General features: G+C 39.8%; 1 protein-coding gene across 1 annotated transcript; it reads right to left on the bottom strand.

Annotated features, from left to right (window-relative positions):
• Positions 1-9907: 9907 nt before the first annotated feature.
• On the bottom strand, positions 9908-12965 carry LOC139199981 (mRNA decay activator protein ZFP36). Its single transcript, XM_070829203.1, has 2 exons — positions 12878-12965; positions 9908-12283 (listed from the first exon to the last, which is right to left on the bottom strand). Exons 1-2 carry the CDS (start codon positions 12908-12910, stop codon positions 11045-11047), a joined length of 1272 nt encoding a protein of 423 aa, XP_070685304.1. The 5' UTR covers positions 12911-12965; the 3' UTR covers positions 9908-11044.
• Positions 12966-16202: the final 3237 nt, after the last annotated feature.

Raw genomic sequence — 16202 nt, 5'->3', positions numbered from 1 at the left:
CACACACACACCTCACTAACCACTTAATTTTCTGCCCACCTGTATAAACATAGCAGCGAGTGTATGCGTATATGTGTGAGTGCTTCCTTACAGAGAGGCCTATTGTCCTCCGGGCTAAGATGTGTGTGCTGTGTCATGAATTGGCTCAGCAGCCACAAGCCCACTGCTGATTTTAGCTTTAAACTAAAACACTGGACCTAAAATAACACATCCACGGAGAAGAAGCAGCTGAGCTAAAATACTGCTCCCTCAGCATTGAGGCTTTGGTATTCTGAGGATCAGGATGTAAACCATAATGCCTTTAATACTGTGATACACAATAGAAAAATTGTCATTCGATGGAAAATGAGAATATTATCTGCTGTTAAGATAATAATTTAGACCAGACATGATTATTGTGAATACCTAAATGGAGGAGGAAAATAAGGAAGCCTCACACTAGACAACAAATATTATTCGGTATCATTTTTCAGTGATTTCAATAATGATCTGATGAATAAAACAAGCCAACAGAAAATGATTTACTAGTCGCACTATTTTGTCTGACTTAGCCAGAGTCAATAAACTCACAGACAGGGTGGAGCAGCAAGTGTAAAAGTGTGGGGGCTCCAGGGGTGAGACAGGAGCACCATAACCCAGTTTGGCCTGGTTTCAGTCTCCACAACATGGCAAATCAAAATGAAAGCCATACATTTCTAGCTTTTCCTTCACAGTTCTAAATGTATGTTGAAGCACCACGCCCTTCACCCCAATGTACTATATTTCCCAGCAACCATAAACATACCATAGTATTATGCGATGACTTTTGACTTTCTGGTTTGTGTTAAAGAAAAAAAACAGGCTTTTCTTTTTTTACATTAAGATACAAACATAAAATCAATGGGTTGTTGTATGAGATGAATAGAACATACTTTGCTATATGCAGACACAGAGGGTACAGCTAGGATAAAGAAAAGTAGATGAAATATTTCCTTCTATAGATGAATGGCCCCAAATAGTGTGATTTAACACTGGACCATTTCGAACTCTTGAATTTATGCACAGTGCTGAACTGTATGAGCTGTACAGTACGTGAATCGCATTTTGCGTTACAGGGTTCTCCGGGAGTGTAAAGGCTTCCCCACACAGAGGAGGTTTTGCTTTAACTAACTATGTAAATGGATTACTTAGCTAACCGAGAGGTGAACTGATTTGTCCATGTTCACCAGTGCCAGGTGATAAAATGGAAAATATAAGCAATGTCACACTGACATCACGGTGACAGATCAGAGGTGTGCTCAGCAATGGAGCTGAGAAATTGATATTTTTTACACCTGCACCTGCATAACATACCTGTGGAATAGAGCACTGATAATGCACATGTCCAGATAAGCACATGCATAACGTCTGTCTCGCCTCTCTCCATTAGCATAGCGTTTTTAAACTGAATTACAGTGCGAACTCAAGTACACGGCTGTGAAAATGTGTTCTGGACCAACTATACTTCTGAAGGTCTTAAGTAAGTGTCTGGAAGTAAAGTTTTGTCAAAGATGTAAACAATTCATTGACTTATTATCACTTTGTGAAGATGATATGACAAATGTTACAGGAAACAATTGCTTATTTACACATCCAGCAGATACTTAGGAACAGTGTCATTTATTTGGAGCCATATTTTGGGCCTCCGGATGAATTTATACTCAAAAGTCTACTTGGTTTCCACGTGAGACAAATATCTGTCTTTTTAGTTACTTACTGCTTACTTTACTGAAAACAGCTGCCCGCTACATCTGGAAACAACTGCGATGAGAGACAGAGAACCAAAACAGTAAAGCTGCGGACTGCAAAAACTAAAACAATGAGACGCTAAAATGCTCTGTAGAGCTCGGTCATGATGATAATGATAACTCATGATGATGATGAGTGAGTTTGAACAGCCACTTTCATGTTCCACATTAGTCTTTTGATCCACTGTTGATATACACATGTTGATTAGAGCTGCTTGAACTGAATTTTGAAGCATAGATAAGCTGACCAAGATTGGCTATGGGTTTGAACAATTTCTCAAAAATTAAACTACTCCATAAAATGCTTTGAAATGCTACATGTGAATCACAATCTAATAATACCGGAGCAAAACATTGGTTTTGATGACTCAACATTGTCTTAATGGGCTTATAGGCTGTAACTAAAACCAAAATTGGTCTCAAACTGTCTAAAACACAATCAGTGTTAGTATTAGAATACTATTTATATTGGTCCAGTCTTTGCACAGTAATTGCCCATAAAATCATCACCTCCAGGTGAAAAATACACTACAGCCTTTTGATTATATACAAAGAGTATATATTGATGTGATTGATGCTGTGTACAGTTTCAAACCAAACTAGTCCACTCCTCTGTTGATGTTTGATATGTGTAGGTATTTAGCCTTTAGCACAGAAAGCTGTTTTTATTCTCTGTGCAGGTCACACATCTGTTGGTAATAAGCACACTGACGCAGTGCTAATTTATTTTCATACCATATTAAGAAAAGGACATGAAAACAGGAAGCGTGAAGTCTAAAAGGAGAAGCGCGTACTGAGTGTGAGCATGAACAGGAAGCATGCAGTGAACATGTATGGGCCAGCCTGTTGTGAAAGACCTACTTTAATAACACAAACAGATGTGAAACTGTCTAAAGGGACTTTCTTCTTCTACCCAACACCCAGAGCAGACCAGGGCTACAGTTTAGAAAAGTCGGAAAAGTTAGAAAATTCTGCCGATAAGAGGCAAAACAAATATCTAATTTTGATCTACTATGTGTCGTAATACGGGCCTTGAAAGAGTTCTCAAGCTGAGGGTTGGTTCTTACCCCTAGGGTGAGGAGAGATGCATTACAGAGGCAGCATGCATGACTTGGGGGGGGGGGGGGATCTAAACTTAAATGAATCTTTATAATGTGGGAGCAATAAACAAGCTTGAGAGCTTTCACGCCAGCAAATTTATCATGATTAATATTGGCAAAATGTGTTCAGACAGTAAAATGAAGCGTAAAGCTCAAGATTGAGTGATTTTTGACTGGAGAGGAAAGAAAAACAAGTGACAGCAGTAAAAGCAAACCTATGAGTTAAGGCCAAAGTCAAAGAATATGATGAAACTTATCTTTCTCTAGGGTTCATGGTCAATGAAGTGGGGAGGCTTTTGTGTTTAAAGTCTGTATTAGCTCAGGCAAGGTTCAACTAATAATAATGTAATTTAATGTAACAATACTGTCATTTCATTAAAAAGCACTCAGTTTGGCTTTTCCTCTTCTTTATTCCTCAGTACTTCCTCAGTACTCCACCCGTGGGGTGGAGGGACACACACACCCTGATAACATCTTAAGAAACACCTGTATCATTGTTCAACTGATTTCTGTAAATGCAGTATATCGGTGCAACCTTCCTGTCCTGGTAAATCAGTTCTGTCAAAGCCCAGTACAATTCTTTACAGAAGACGGCCTCTGAAGTTATAAATCTTGTTTTTCATATCCGTACCACAGCCCATGGGTGCTGTTTCTGCTTTTCAGAGTTTGTACAGACTCATCTAGATTCACTTCTCGTTCTGTTCAAAATAGGAAGGTCAATGCACTTAGATTATGATATATGAAATAGTCATCACATGGCATTATATTTTATTATATTTCACGTCGGCAGTCACGTCTTTTCATTTATATATGGAATGTTTAGTTGACCTCAGTAATAGTAGTTTTTCAGATTCAGTATATGACAAACAAAACTCTTTATATTATAAGACCACAGCAAAGGGATTCTTAAATATTTTTGAATGAGAATTAAAATAGTCTTATAGTATTAAAATGTGACCTGCCTAGTAGTGTTTTCTAGGGGGTTTTCAAGAAACATTTGAAACTTAATGAACAGTATTCCTGAGAATCCTAAATAGACCATTTTGTCATGCATTCCTCCAGGTCTACTGCCTGTGCCAAATCACATCAGCCAGTGAAAGTCAAGAGGAAAAGAGAAGTGGTGAAGAGAGCTAGGCCGGGGGAGTTCAGGGAATTTTTCTGCCTTCCCCCTTGCAGAGTTTACCAACTCCCGTCCCCCTTCCCTCTCTTCCTCCTCCTCCCCCTCCTCCTCCTCCTCCTCCGTCTCCTCCCCTTGTTCCCTGCGTTTGCGTCACACCACTTGGGCTCGCGCAGGAGTGCAGTTGGAGGAAAAGAGGGCAGGAGGAGGCGGAGTGGACTGGGTTCTGTAGCTGAGGAATGTGGCAGAGAGCGAGAACATGGCTATAAAAGGATAGCACTTCCACTCTGTTGCTGTGATGTCACTATTCAAATATTTCCTCCTTCCTTCTCCTCCAAGTTTGACTTACTGACGCTGCTTTTTCTCCTTAATTTCTCCCCTACTCCCTTTCTAGCTAAATAAATGGGTAAGTATGTAGGCTAGACCTAAGAGGAGTGTTTTGTTTTTTTTTGGTGCATGGATGGATGAATAGATTAATCTGTGTGCAAAGCATGCATTAGGCCATGTATCGTGTCTACAATGTTAACAAAGCAGCCTCTCATGAATTATTCTACATGCTGCTCTGCCGCTAAAAAGTAAATTAAGCATGAAAGTTGCAAAATACATGGTAGATAAGTCATCTCTCATATTCTCAATATTCTCATATATTCTCACATACTCAAGTCGTATTAACTAGTTATTGATTTGGTGATTTTTATTGACAATACATAAAACATAATGAGATAAATTGATTCTGTTAATAGTTTCTTTGTATTTTTGGGGATATTTGGGGGGAAAAATTAATTAAAACTCATTTGAAACCGCAGCATCTGGTGCTTGAACTGTAGATTAATTATGTGAAGTAATAAAAGGGTTGGCAAAGCTCAAACCATGCTTATTGCTAAGAGGTTGTATCAGTGAGTGAAGTGGAAGAAGTTCCTCTCGTAGGTTATGGGGTTCTTTTAAAGTAATGAGAGGTAATTGTAATATCTTCCCAAGTTTGAGCTAGTCAGTTAATTAGAAATGACTCATTCAGATGCAACCTTTATATATCATTGCTTCTTTTTGCACCTTGACCCTGTCACTTTTTATTGCAGGTGAATGTGGATCACAGTGAGATGACTCAAGCCACTCGTTAGTCACCAGCACTGAGCAAAGTATCATGGGAAACCCGTAAATTTTGAACTGTAGAGGGTATTACTGCAACATTCGAGTGGAAATGAAATGAAATCCTGTTAACACAACACAAGTAGAATAATAAAATGTGTGACCCTCCAGGCTTTCTTGCTTATCTCCCATCATATTTTTGTTGGTTTACGATCATGACATGCATCTTGTTCAGTAGTGCTTTACCTTTTGGTTACCTCTTTTTTTCAAATGCTGCTCTAAACTGCAAGAAACTCCAAACTAAAGTGGGCATTTTAGGGTATTGGGACAAAACTCGACTGTTTCTAAGTGTTTTATGGTGCACAACCCCTCGGATTTGATCTTTTCCAAGAAAAAAAAAATGACCTAGTTGGTAAAAGAGAAGTTACATAACGTACTTCGTCATTCTCTGAATGGCTGACGAAGGTTTAGGGTTGAAAGATTACTCAACCATAATGCTTAATCTGCAGGTTATGACAGAAAGAGAGGCAGGGAGACGTTTTTAGGAGCCGTTAGAAAATCAAGGCTAAAACCTGGCCGCGCTTGAGTACAGACACAGAAGACACACAGTAGACACATAGGTAAGCACATTTTTCAGGTAGGAATGTGACTGTGGACGATCTATCCGATCTTGGTTGCTGATTGCCTCAGGTCGAGAAGTTCCAACAGGACTGGCCTGACCAGCAGCAAAGCTGAAAAAAAAGCTGATAACTTAAACAAGTTTTAGCTTTTCTTATCTTCCTTTTCTTGTAATTTTAATCCCTGCTTTCCCACCCTCATGATTCAGTTTTTGTCAGTTCAAGTCATCAATTAAAGTCTAAAAAGACTAAAGCCTAACTTCTACCTATCGCTAACTTAATTTGTCTCTGTGTAACAATCTCTCTGTTGTTTTCTGTTAGTAGCAGTTGCATGAATACCTGATGTGCCCCTTTGAAACTGTTGCCTAAGTTCCTTTGGATAAGAGTATCTCTCAGTCTCTTTCTCATACATAATAAGTAATTGCTCCAATAGATCTAGGTTTGAACTTTATCTCTAGCATGTGTGTGTGTGTATGTGTGTGTGTGTGTGTGTGTGTGTGTGTGTGTGTGTGTGTGTTGTGTGCACAGTGCTCAGGATCAGGTGACTTAGGTAAAGAGAGTTTTGACAGCAGCAGCTTTGTGGTTGATCATTAACAGTCCTACAGAGGGTGGTGGTGATGTCAGGCCTGTGTTAAGAAGGACTTGCTGCAGTGGTTGGATCAGGAGGGTTGAGGTGTTATGAAATTGAAAAAAAAACGAAAGATTAAGAGTTAAAGAGCTAAATGCACTTTGTGTGAGCAAAACCATGGGTTAATTTTAAAGGTTTATTTAATTTAAGCTTCATACACTGCTGTGTAAAAAAGCCAATGAGGATTTTCAGGTTTGTTGAACTGAATTTGAAGTTGTTTTGTCAGATAAGAGCTGTGCAGTTTGTTGAACTTTAACCAGTCTGGTCTTATAGAACAGGCAGGGAAGTTAATATTTGTGAACACACAAACACACACTGATCCCTTCTTTTTGTCTTTGCTGTTTACTCTTTGTGGTCATTGTCCATCACCATAGCAACACATCCTGCCATTGGTCCAAACGGGAACAAAGTGTAAAGGCACAATACACAGAGGTAGCCATAGCTGAGGTTTATTGAGTGTTTGAAGTCTAATCCTATACATTTGTATATCTGTGCATCAATTTTAGGCCCACACATATTGCGATCAGCACTGCTGTAGAAGTGAAGAGAAACAATGAGAGCGCCTGAAGGTGTAGTTTGGTTCCTTGGTTTGGACAAAACAATAAATAATCAACAAAGTATTCTTGTCTTTAAGCACGTATATATTTTGTGCTCAAACTGAATCAAGTAATGAAAATACAACTTGTGACTTATAAATAAGTGATCGTGAGCATTGTTGAAGAGTGCAACTGGATATCATCTGTCATAAACACTGACAATAGGAAGTGAGATGTGAGAGAAAACTTTTTGTCACTTTCACTTACAATTGGCACGCAAGATAAGTAAGCCATTGTAAATGTGTGTGTCTGTATATCCTTTTTGTTACATTACTCCCATGCATCAGGTTTGAGCATGCCATTATAAAATTATAAAGTTATAAAATAAGAAATCATTGATCACAAAAATTTGAAAGGTAGAATGGTCGTTACAAACGTAGTCACTTTTTCACACCCTGAATATTGTGGAAAGTCCCTGCCCACACCTAGACATGCTTACACATTACCACGGTTACCAAATGATCTTGGATAATTGCAGTATGAAGGGGATTGGACAACATGCCTGGTGTGTAAATTTGCTCACATTAGCTTTTCAGTTCATACAAGCGTCACATATCCACTATCAGACAGTCCTGTGGTTGGGCCACCATATGTTCTCACCACAGTAAATTTTATGTGGAAATGGATCATGGCCCACTACAGTGTTAAAACCAGCCCAAATGAACCAAAACCAAAACCAAAAATACAAGTTTATTTGACCTGAACCAAACACCTGGGGTATATGTTACAGATTAAGAGTGAGTTATACAAGTTCCTAGGAAGCAGCAACCTTGTAGTGTTAGAGTTGTACATAAGAACTCTCTACATCTTCCCCCACATGTTCCTTGGAAATCTGATTCCTGTAAGTAATTTTTATCTTATCCATCCAGGCCTGGAAAAGTTATTTCAAATCTCTGTTGCAAATCACCAGCTGCTTAAGATTTCAATCAAGATAACACCTCTTCACAAAAGCGTAAACAGAATTATGATTATGCACAGCAAAGATTCGTCATTGTTTCACAATGTCATAGGTTTCAAGTACACTTGTATAAAATGTGCCAAACACATTTCAGACAAAAGTCATTGCCCAATTTTTCAAAAATTGTTTGCATCTGTTTCTCAGATACCATTATTGCAGCATAGCTACACAGAATCCAGTACTTTGACAGGCAGAGGGGTGATGGCCGTGTCTGGTTGCTCAACACAAGCGTGCACTGGGAGTATGAAGAGGAAATTGCAACAGGGTATTTTCATGCACTTCTGCTTCACTTGTAAATGTGCCTTACACAATCCCATGTCCATAACAGTTTCTATCACTAAAATGGTAATTCAGCTCCGGAAGCAGAGGCGATCAATCAAAGCAGTCAAAAGCTGGAGATGACGGCAGCTGAAAATTTCCCGTAAAGAGGGAGCACCAGAAAAAAATGGGTTGATACACAATGTCCGATATGATCGAGAAAACATGTTTAAAGGTATTTTCTAAAATGTTAAGGATCAAATGCTTTTTGGCACAGATTACAGCTACATCACCTTTGTAGGTCTACATTTAGGGATTTTCCCCCTTCTTATTGTCTTATTCAAGCTCAGCTAAATGAGTCGGATGAGTAATGTTTGTCAATGACTAAGGTCGAATCATCCCACACGTGTGGCCAGGTAAGCTGTTTTCAACTGTGAACCATCTGTGAAATCAATGTAGGGATTTTATTTTAAATATTCACACATCACAAAATTGCGCGATACACTTAATTCTGGGATTCAAGGATGCTGTTTAACAGCGATGTGGATCAGTAATGCCTTAAGAGGTGGCCCAGTTTCTCATAGCAATGGCAGGCTGAGGTGTATGTTTATCCGAAACTGGCTTTGTTTTGGTATCTCTGACATTTAGCTCAAACTGATTCTATCATGAAATCCTGTAATTCTATTGTTTAGTTACTAATTTTCCCCCTTACGAAGCACCATCTTGCCCAACTGCTACATTTGATTGGAAAGATTAAAATAAAAAAGTGTGGATTTTCCAGTTTAGATTTCTCAATCACAGAGTTTGCTTGTGACCTCCCCCCACACAGGCACCGCCTGGACCCAGTGTTGTAGTTTTGGAGCTTATGTTCAATGTGTGCTGTGGGACCTTATTCAAACATGCACACTTTGTTTTAAATTGTGTGCATCACCTATTTGCGCATTTGTAACTCCATTTGCAGAGGTCAAAACTGTGTTTATTGCCACACTGATTGCAAGTATCATCTCATGACTCCTTATTGGACAGCATCACAGCTTTTACCCGGGGTTGAAAAGCTGTGGGATAATATGTGTACGTACCACTGTTTGCTGTACTGTATACACAACAAAGACACTGTATGCCACAAAACACAGTAGGAGAGACTCACAGAGGAGGAAAGAGCTCCACATGCCATAGGCTCCATGTAACCTGTGATCGGACAGAGTCTGTGTATAAAATCAAGTCTTGTTATTACAGAAATACCCCGAAGTCTCAGAAGTGAAACTGGCCCTCATGGACTTACTGTGAGCATAAGGCTGACACACATTTGGTGGCCTGATTTATGTTGAACTGATTCACAACCTTCAGACAAAATCAGTTAAGTTGAAATAACTGGTCTCAGGCCATTAATTAAAAAGTGGTTCTGATTTCTCGAGAGGTTGAAAATTGTATATTTACTTGAAACCAGTCACTGCTTACAACCTGCTGTAGGGCCAATATTGTTGACTGTATCAACACATCATTTATATTGTATGTTAGTATCAATAACATCCCACATTCAAGGAAAAATACACCTCCGATCATACCCTTATTCTTACCCTTAAATTTCCTTAAATTCTCTAAAAGGTACTATGGGTAAATACGTTACTAAACTGTACTGAGATGCAAATTATAGCTAATGTATTAATAATCTACAAGTTATGCAAGTGACCCATATCTATTACTCCCAGGGAATCATGTGTGAGCAAAATAAGCAATTTCTCACTGAATAACACATGAGGAAAAAACCCAGCACGCATTCATTTCTTTTTTCAGATATTTATTTTGTCATTTTCAGGCAATTAAAAATATAAGATTCTCTTTTTTTTTACCACTTTTTCTCACATTGGCATTTCACAGATGTTGAAATATCTCTCCATAAATAAAGTACAAAATACATTTTTTTCTTTAAACACAAATAAATATCATAATAAATATATTAGTTTAAGTTAAACAACACAAGGCAACCAATAACCGAAAGGAATACTGTGGTGTTAAAGTCCCTGAACCAGATTGGCAAACAAACAGGGGACAATAAAAGATGGGGTGCATTTTACAAACTAGCAAAGACAACAGAATGTTTTACAGAACTTAATCTCTAAGAGTGTGTCAGGAGGCAGACATTCAAATCTAAACTCGCTGACATACATTTATCTATTAGCATACTTTGATCTTTCAGCACTCTGCAAGTTATACATGCTTGCACCCCAGGTCTCAGAAAAATGACATAAATACACCCACACATGAACAGATGTACAGACACACATGCACACACACACACACACACACACACACACACACATACACACATACACACACAGAGCAGAGTGAATGATGAAGCTTTGGTTGAATGCTACTGGGAGACTTGACAGTTTCTCCCATTTGAATCAGCTGTAAAGTGCATATCACAGATAAATGGCATCAATGACACATGTCAGGTCTCACTGATCAAGGCTACTGAATCAAACATACTGTTTGTGGCACCAAGAATAAATGGCCTATAAGGCAGGGAGAATCTTTAAGGCACAGGAATGATTCACTAAAAATAAGCCATTTTGATCACTACAGATTATAGTAGCTACAAACCAGACTGTTTACCGGTACTGTCCTGCAGAAGAGTTAATTTTTATGGACGACCACATACAAAGGTCTAATAGGCTACATAACATTTTTAAGTATAAAAATATAGTCTGATAACATTTGGGTACTAAGATGATCTCATTATGCGTAGTTTATCCAAAGCGAGTTCCTTTCTACAAACATAAATTAAGAACTGTAAGTGTTATTGTGTCATCAAAAGTTGACTTGTCCTGATCAGTTCTGGTTCTGAAGAAAGTCCAGATAAACAAACATAGTTAAAAAGGTGTCAGTTCTCTTCTGTTTTTTCCCTTTGGATCCTTTTAGTCAGACAGGGACAGACGCTCAAACACAGTGAGCCTCTTGGTGGATTGTCCATCAAACGTTGGAGACTCGGTGCCGCTGGAACCTCCGCTGCTGCTGCTGTAGCTGTCTTCCAGGGAGTCCTCGGAGGAGAAACGCTGGAGCCCGGCAGACTTCAAGAATCCTCCATGGCCTCCAGGACTAGGAAACAGCTTGGCGCTGTCCTGGTGGTGCCCGTCCTCCATGCTTGCAAAGACTCTACTGTTGTTGCTGTTAAAGTTACTTCCATGGCCACACACACAGCGTGGGGCCTTTGGCTCCAGGATGACAGGAATGTTGTGGATGTCTCCGGTGCTGGCACGGGTCTGATAGTTGCCAAACTGGAATGCTGCTGCCTCCCGCTGCAGGGAGTCACCAAACACTGGGGAGAGGAGATCAGCAGGAGGTGGAGAAACAGAGGGAGCACGGCTGAACCCCAAGTTAGGGTCATTGAAGGAAGATTGAAATGATGGAGGTGGTGAACTGCGTGAAGAGCCCAGGAACCCAGCGAAGCTGACACTGTGGCGGATTTGGTGGCGACCACTGGTTGCTGAGGGATGTGATTGCTCCTGATTCTGAAATCTGACAGATGGTAACGGACCTCCGCTGATTCTGTCCTCATGGATGAAGTGGCAGCGTGAGCCATAGGGACAGTAGCCAAAGTTGTAGAAGGTTCTGCAGGGCTCCGTCTTGTACTTGGGGTGGCGGTACAGTCCTCGCAGCTCTGCCTCGCCATGGGCAAACTGGCACTTACTGCCATATTTGCAGCTGCCAGTCTCCTGGAAGCCACGGCAGAGCTCCGTCTTGTAACGATTGGGGGACACCATTGGTGGAACCTGGGCCGGGAGGGCAGATGAGGGAGGGAAGCCCGGCGGCGGAGCCACAGTAGTAGCAGGAGGAAAAGCCTCCAGGTTCTTCAGCTGGCCGAAGGAGGAGAGCAGGCTGCTGCTGGACTCCGTCAGGCTCATGGAGCGGTCGGGCCTGAAGGGGAGCTGTTTTGGTTTGGAAACTGCTCCCTGGCCCCAGATGTTGGATGACCAGAAAGGGCTGCCATTATCGTCATTGTTAACATGCTCAGTGCTCAAGCTGTGGCTTGAGGAGGCAGGAGGGGACGGGGGAGAGAAGAAGGAGGCTGACCGGTTCAGTCGACTCTGGCCTGGGACTTTGAGGTGAGACTGTGGTGGGAGCAAGGCATCATCCAGGGCCTGGTTCAGAAAGTTCTGTTACAGATGGTTGACACAGTTAACATACAGACATTGACACAACTCATCTCAAGACAATATACTTGTGTTGAACATCCATCATCATTTTAATCCTCCTTTCTACAACAACTCTTTAAATTAATGTTTTTGATTTATTGCTCAGCAGAAGATAAATATAATTACACAATTAGTCAAGAGCAAGTTTATATTTAAGGTCTTAAGATTGAGAAGGCAATTGTAAAAAAGGAAGGTACTAGAGGTTGCATAACTTTTATTTGCCATTTACATGAAATCCCAAAATACACATTAAATGTAAATAATTCCAGTTTTTGACTGTTTTCTGTTCTCTATTTCTATATCTTGACAGTGGAAGATTGGAATTCAAAGACCAAACCACCGAGCGCTGTCTCCCTTAACTCATTATCTCTTTAAACTGAAAAAATCCTCTGTGACTAAACTCAGTTCAAAAGGAATTTACTATCAAATCAGTGATTCACGGAGCAAAACAAGTAAACAAACACTCTGGGAAAGGAGTTACAGAGCTAACCCACTCTCAACTTCATGAACCCTGATTTTCCAAAACAAAATGAAAAATTCATAACTTTGACTCACCTTCGCGAAAATGTCGTCAAGCATTTCGGACATGCTGTACTCCTTTGGCCAAAACAAGAAGACTCAGCTCTGACTGTCTGATTCCTGTGTCCAGTCAAGTTGCCTGTGTGCTCTGTTGCCTGATCTTTATAGCTGCCCCAGAGACCCCTCCCAGGGTTTGGGAGGAGTTTCCACTTGCTATGTTCCCGGATGACCCTCCCACCTTCTCAAGTTTCACAGTGAGCTCAGAGAAGGGCGGGTTGTAAAACAACAACAAAAAAAATAGAAGAAAAAAAGAAAGAAAACTGTGTATTTTTAACTGGCTGTGTGAAATGTTTCAGTTTCGTAGGCATGTGAAAGCAAAGTGGCTTATTTACATAGCTCTCAGGCATGCTCTCCATCCAGACGTATAGAAGTCTTCACTTTTTGTTGTTTATTCTTATTCTGTACCCGTTCATTCCTATAAATAATGAGAGACTTGCTGCAGTGAGTGATAAATCATTCCAGCTCTGTGAAATTTTTCAGGATCAGAAGCACCCAGATGTGAAGTGGCAGAGAAGACTGTTTGTTTAGACCTGCACACTGATCCTTTTCATCCCACATGAACAAGTAAAACAGAGCTTTTCTGTGGCAAATGCTTAAACACGTACACAGGCATGTAATCATATATTTACAGTATGTACATCCTTATGACTAATGCACGGTTTTCAGGAAGCGTTCAATCATCTCGTCCCCCATCACATACTTTGAAGTTTCTAACTGTTTTTGCCTAGAGAGAGATGTAGAGAGTATGAGAGAGTATGTATTTACCAGAATACATACAGCTATACTTCCCCTTGTCTCCTTCGGTTTCTGTTGTGATTACAACATAACTTCAATAATCTGCCAAAGCAATGAAAAAGCCCAACTGTTACTAGAACGCAACCAAGTATTGATACGTAGAAGTCAGAAACCTTTAGGCCGAAAACAAGATAGAAGTGAGTAAAATTAAACAGCAGAGCTCAGTAATCTAAATTGAATTAACCGGAAAGCTTGACTTTTATCCGCTGTATATACCTTAGAAAACACATTCTTTTATTTTGTATTGGATACAAAATAAACGAACGTAGTTTCCTTTATGCTCGACAATCTTTGTGTTCTTTGTGCTCTTTTTAAAAAATATTTGTATTTATTATTAATCATACCAAGCATTGTTGATGTGCTTTTTATATGTTACGATTCACACTCATGTACCACTTTTAGTTTTATGGCTCACAATGGAAAGTGTCATTCCTCATCTTCAAATGTCCCATAAACTGATCTTTTCTATTGTAAGCATTGCAGCAGTTATGTTTTTTTTGTTGTTTTCCTTACAGGAATTCAGAGGAGTGTGGCAGCTGCCCCCCCTCTACAAGAACGTATTATAATGACAGTGTGTGTATATGTGTGAGAGTGTGTGTTATGTGATCTTGTGTTGTTTTACATCTGTATACACACTGACTATGAAATATTTCCTAAACTCACACATTTCAAGGGCTGGTTTCACACGGTGTCATCTGATATTCAAGTCAATATACATGTCACACTCTTTTCTTGCAGCCTATGAATACATGCGTTAAATCAATTGTACACTGTCTAATAGCTTTATTATTTATGCAGGGCAAAGTGTTTATTTGACCCAACCGGCATTGCTGTGCACATTGATGCTTCATTAATTAATCAGGAACTTGACAAATACAGAATGATAAGACATTTTTGTGACTTAGCAGTCAGATATGCTTGAAAATTGGGCTGAGAGTGAAGCAGAAATATTAAAAGAAAGAGTCCCCTGATTACAGAAAATGACCAATTTATAAATATATTATCTGATGTATGTTTGCACATGTATCAGCTTCTGCTTTTGTTTCTACTGTTGTGCTGATATCAGCCAAGCAGTGCTTCTGCCGTTGCATGTGTCACCCTCTCACATGAGTCATATTCAGTCCTGGCAGTGACGGAGCAAATGTTCTAATAGATGTTGTGCAAGTGTAAAAGAATAACCGCAAAATTGATACCGAAGTGGTAACGTGTGATAGTAGTAAACAGGAGCACTGAGGAGCAATACCTTGATAATGTAAGTTACACAAAATGTTGTTTGTCTCATTAAAATGCAGATATGGTATTTTGCTTAAGGCCCTGTAAATGTGATCTAGCATCATTGGCTACTTGCCAATGATGCAAGACTTTATTTGACACCCATTTCAAAGGAATTAATCATTTTGCAAACCGTGTGGCTGCCATTTTGTACTTGACAGTAGTTCACAACAAATGCAGCAGCACAAGTAACAATACCGCGAAAGTAAATCTAAATTAGTAAATGTAAATCTTGGGAGTAAATGTTCTGTCCTAAGCCAAAGTTCTGCTCAGACTGTTACTTGATGCATTAAGACTTTGTGAATTTTGAAAAGTAAAAAAGTGCCTACAGATATCCCATAACGCTACTGGACTGGAAATGTGAAAAAGTACAAATGTGGAAGCAAGTGAATATCAAAATTAAATATAATACTAAAATAAATATTGAATATGCAGTAAGTAACTTCCCACTTCTGCTTCAAGAAACGCAGACCCATTCTTTCACGACAGCTTACTGTCTGTTCTTACAGAACACGTCTATGTTCTCCCCGTTCTCACTGTACTTTCTTAAGAGTTTCACCATATAATCACTCTACAAACAGGTGCATCCATGTCACTTGTTCTGTCAGGATGTCGATTTGCATGCACTCAGAAACCAATCTTTGTCATCAGCTAATGTTTTGAGGCACTATCCCCTTTTTCATTTGATTTATTTGAGTTATTTCTAAGCCACTGTAACATAACGTTGCATTCATTCTTTAGATTATGCCAAAGGGATGCTTGTAATGTAAGAAGCTTCCAGTGAGAATTACTGTGTTGGAACCACAACTCACTGGCTCCTTATGCGGACAGACGGACAGACGGACAGATGGACAGACTGAAAGGCCAACTGAAGCCAAACAGGCCTCTCATGTTCAGATATTTATAACTGCAGCTCAGTATAAATAGCGTACCTAACTATGAACCTGACAGCATTAGATACTTAAAAATTATGATTATTATTGAAATTATGAGGCTGTCTACGAGGTGCGGAGGAAAGTTTCTTCTTTCTTGTTTTACTTTTTACTTTGGGTCAGACATTTTCTCAAACTGGCACAGAGGTAAGGGCAGCTAATGGCCGCAGTGACATGTGTGTTTGTAGTCTGTGTGTCTGTGCTCGGGTGTATGAGTGTGTTTACCTTGCTGTAGCTACTTGTTTCTGTTCTGTTTCTTGCCTCAGTTGCATGGAAAGTCACTCCAACAGGGAGGGGCACTC

This window comes from Pempheris klunzingeri, chromosome 4, assembly GCF_042242105.1.
Source record: "Pempheris klunzingeri isolate RE-2024b chromosome 4, fPemKlu1.hap1, whole genome shotgun sequence".
NCBI lineage: Eukaryota > Metazoa > Chordata > Actinopteri > Acropomatiformes > Pempheridae > Pempheris > Pempheris klunzingeri.
Note: the sequence above shows the minus strand (reverse complement) of the source record. Positions and strands in the feature narration are given on the sequence as shown.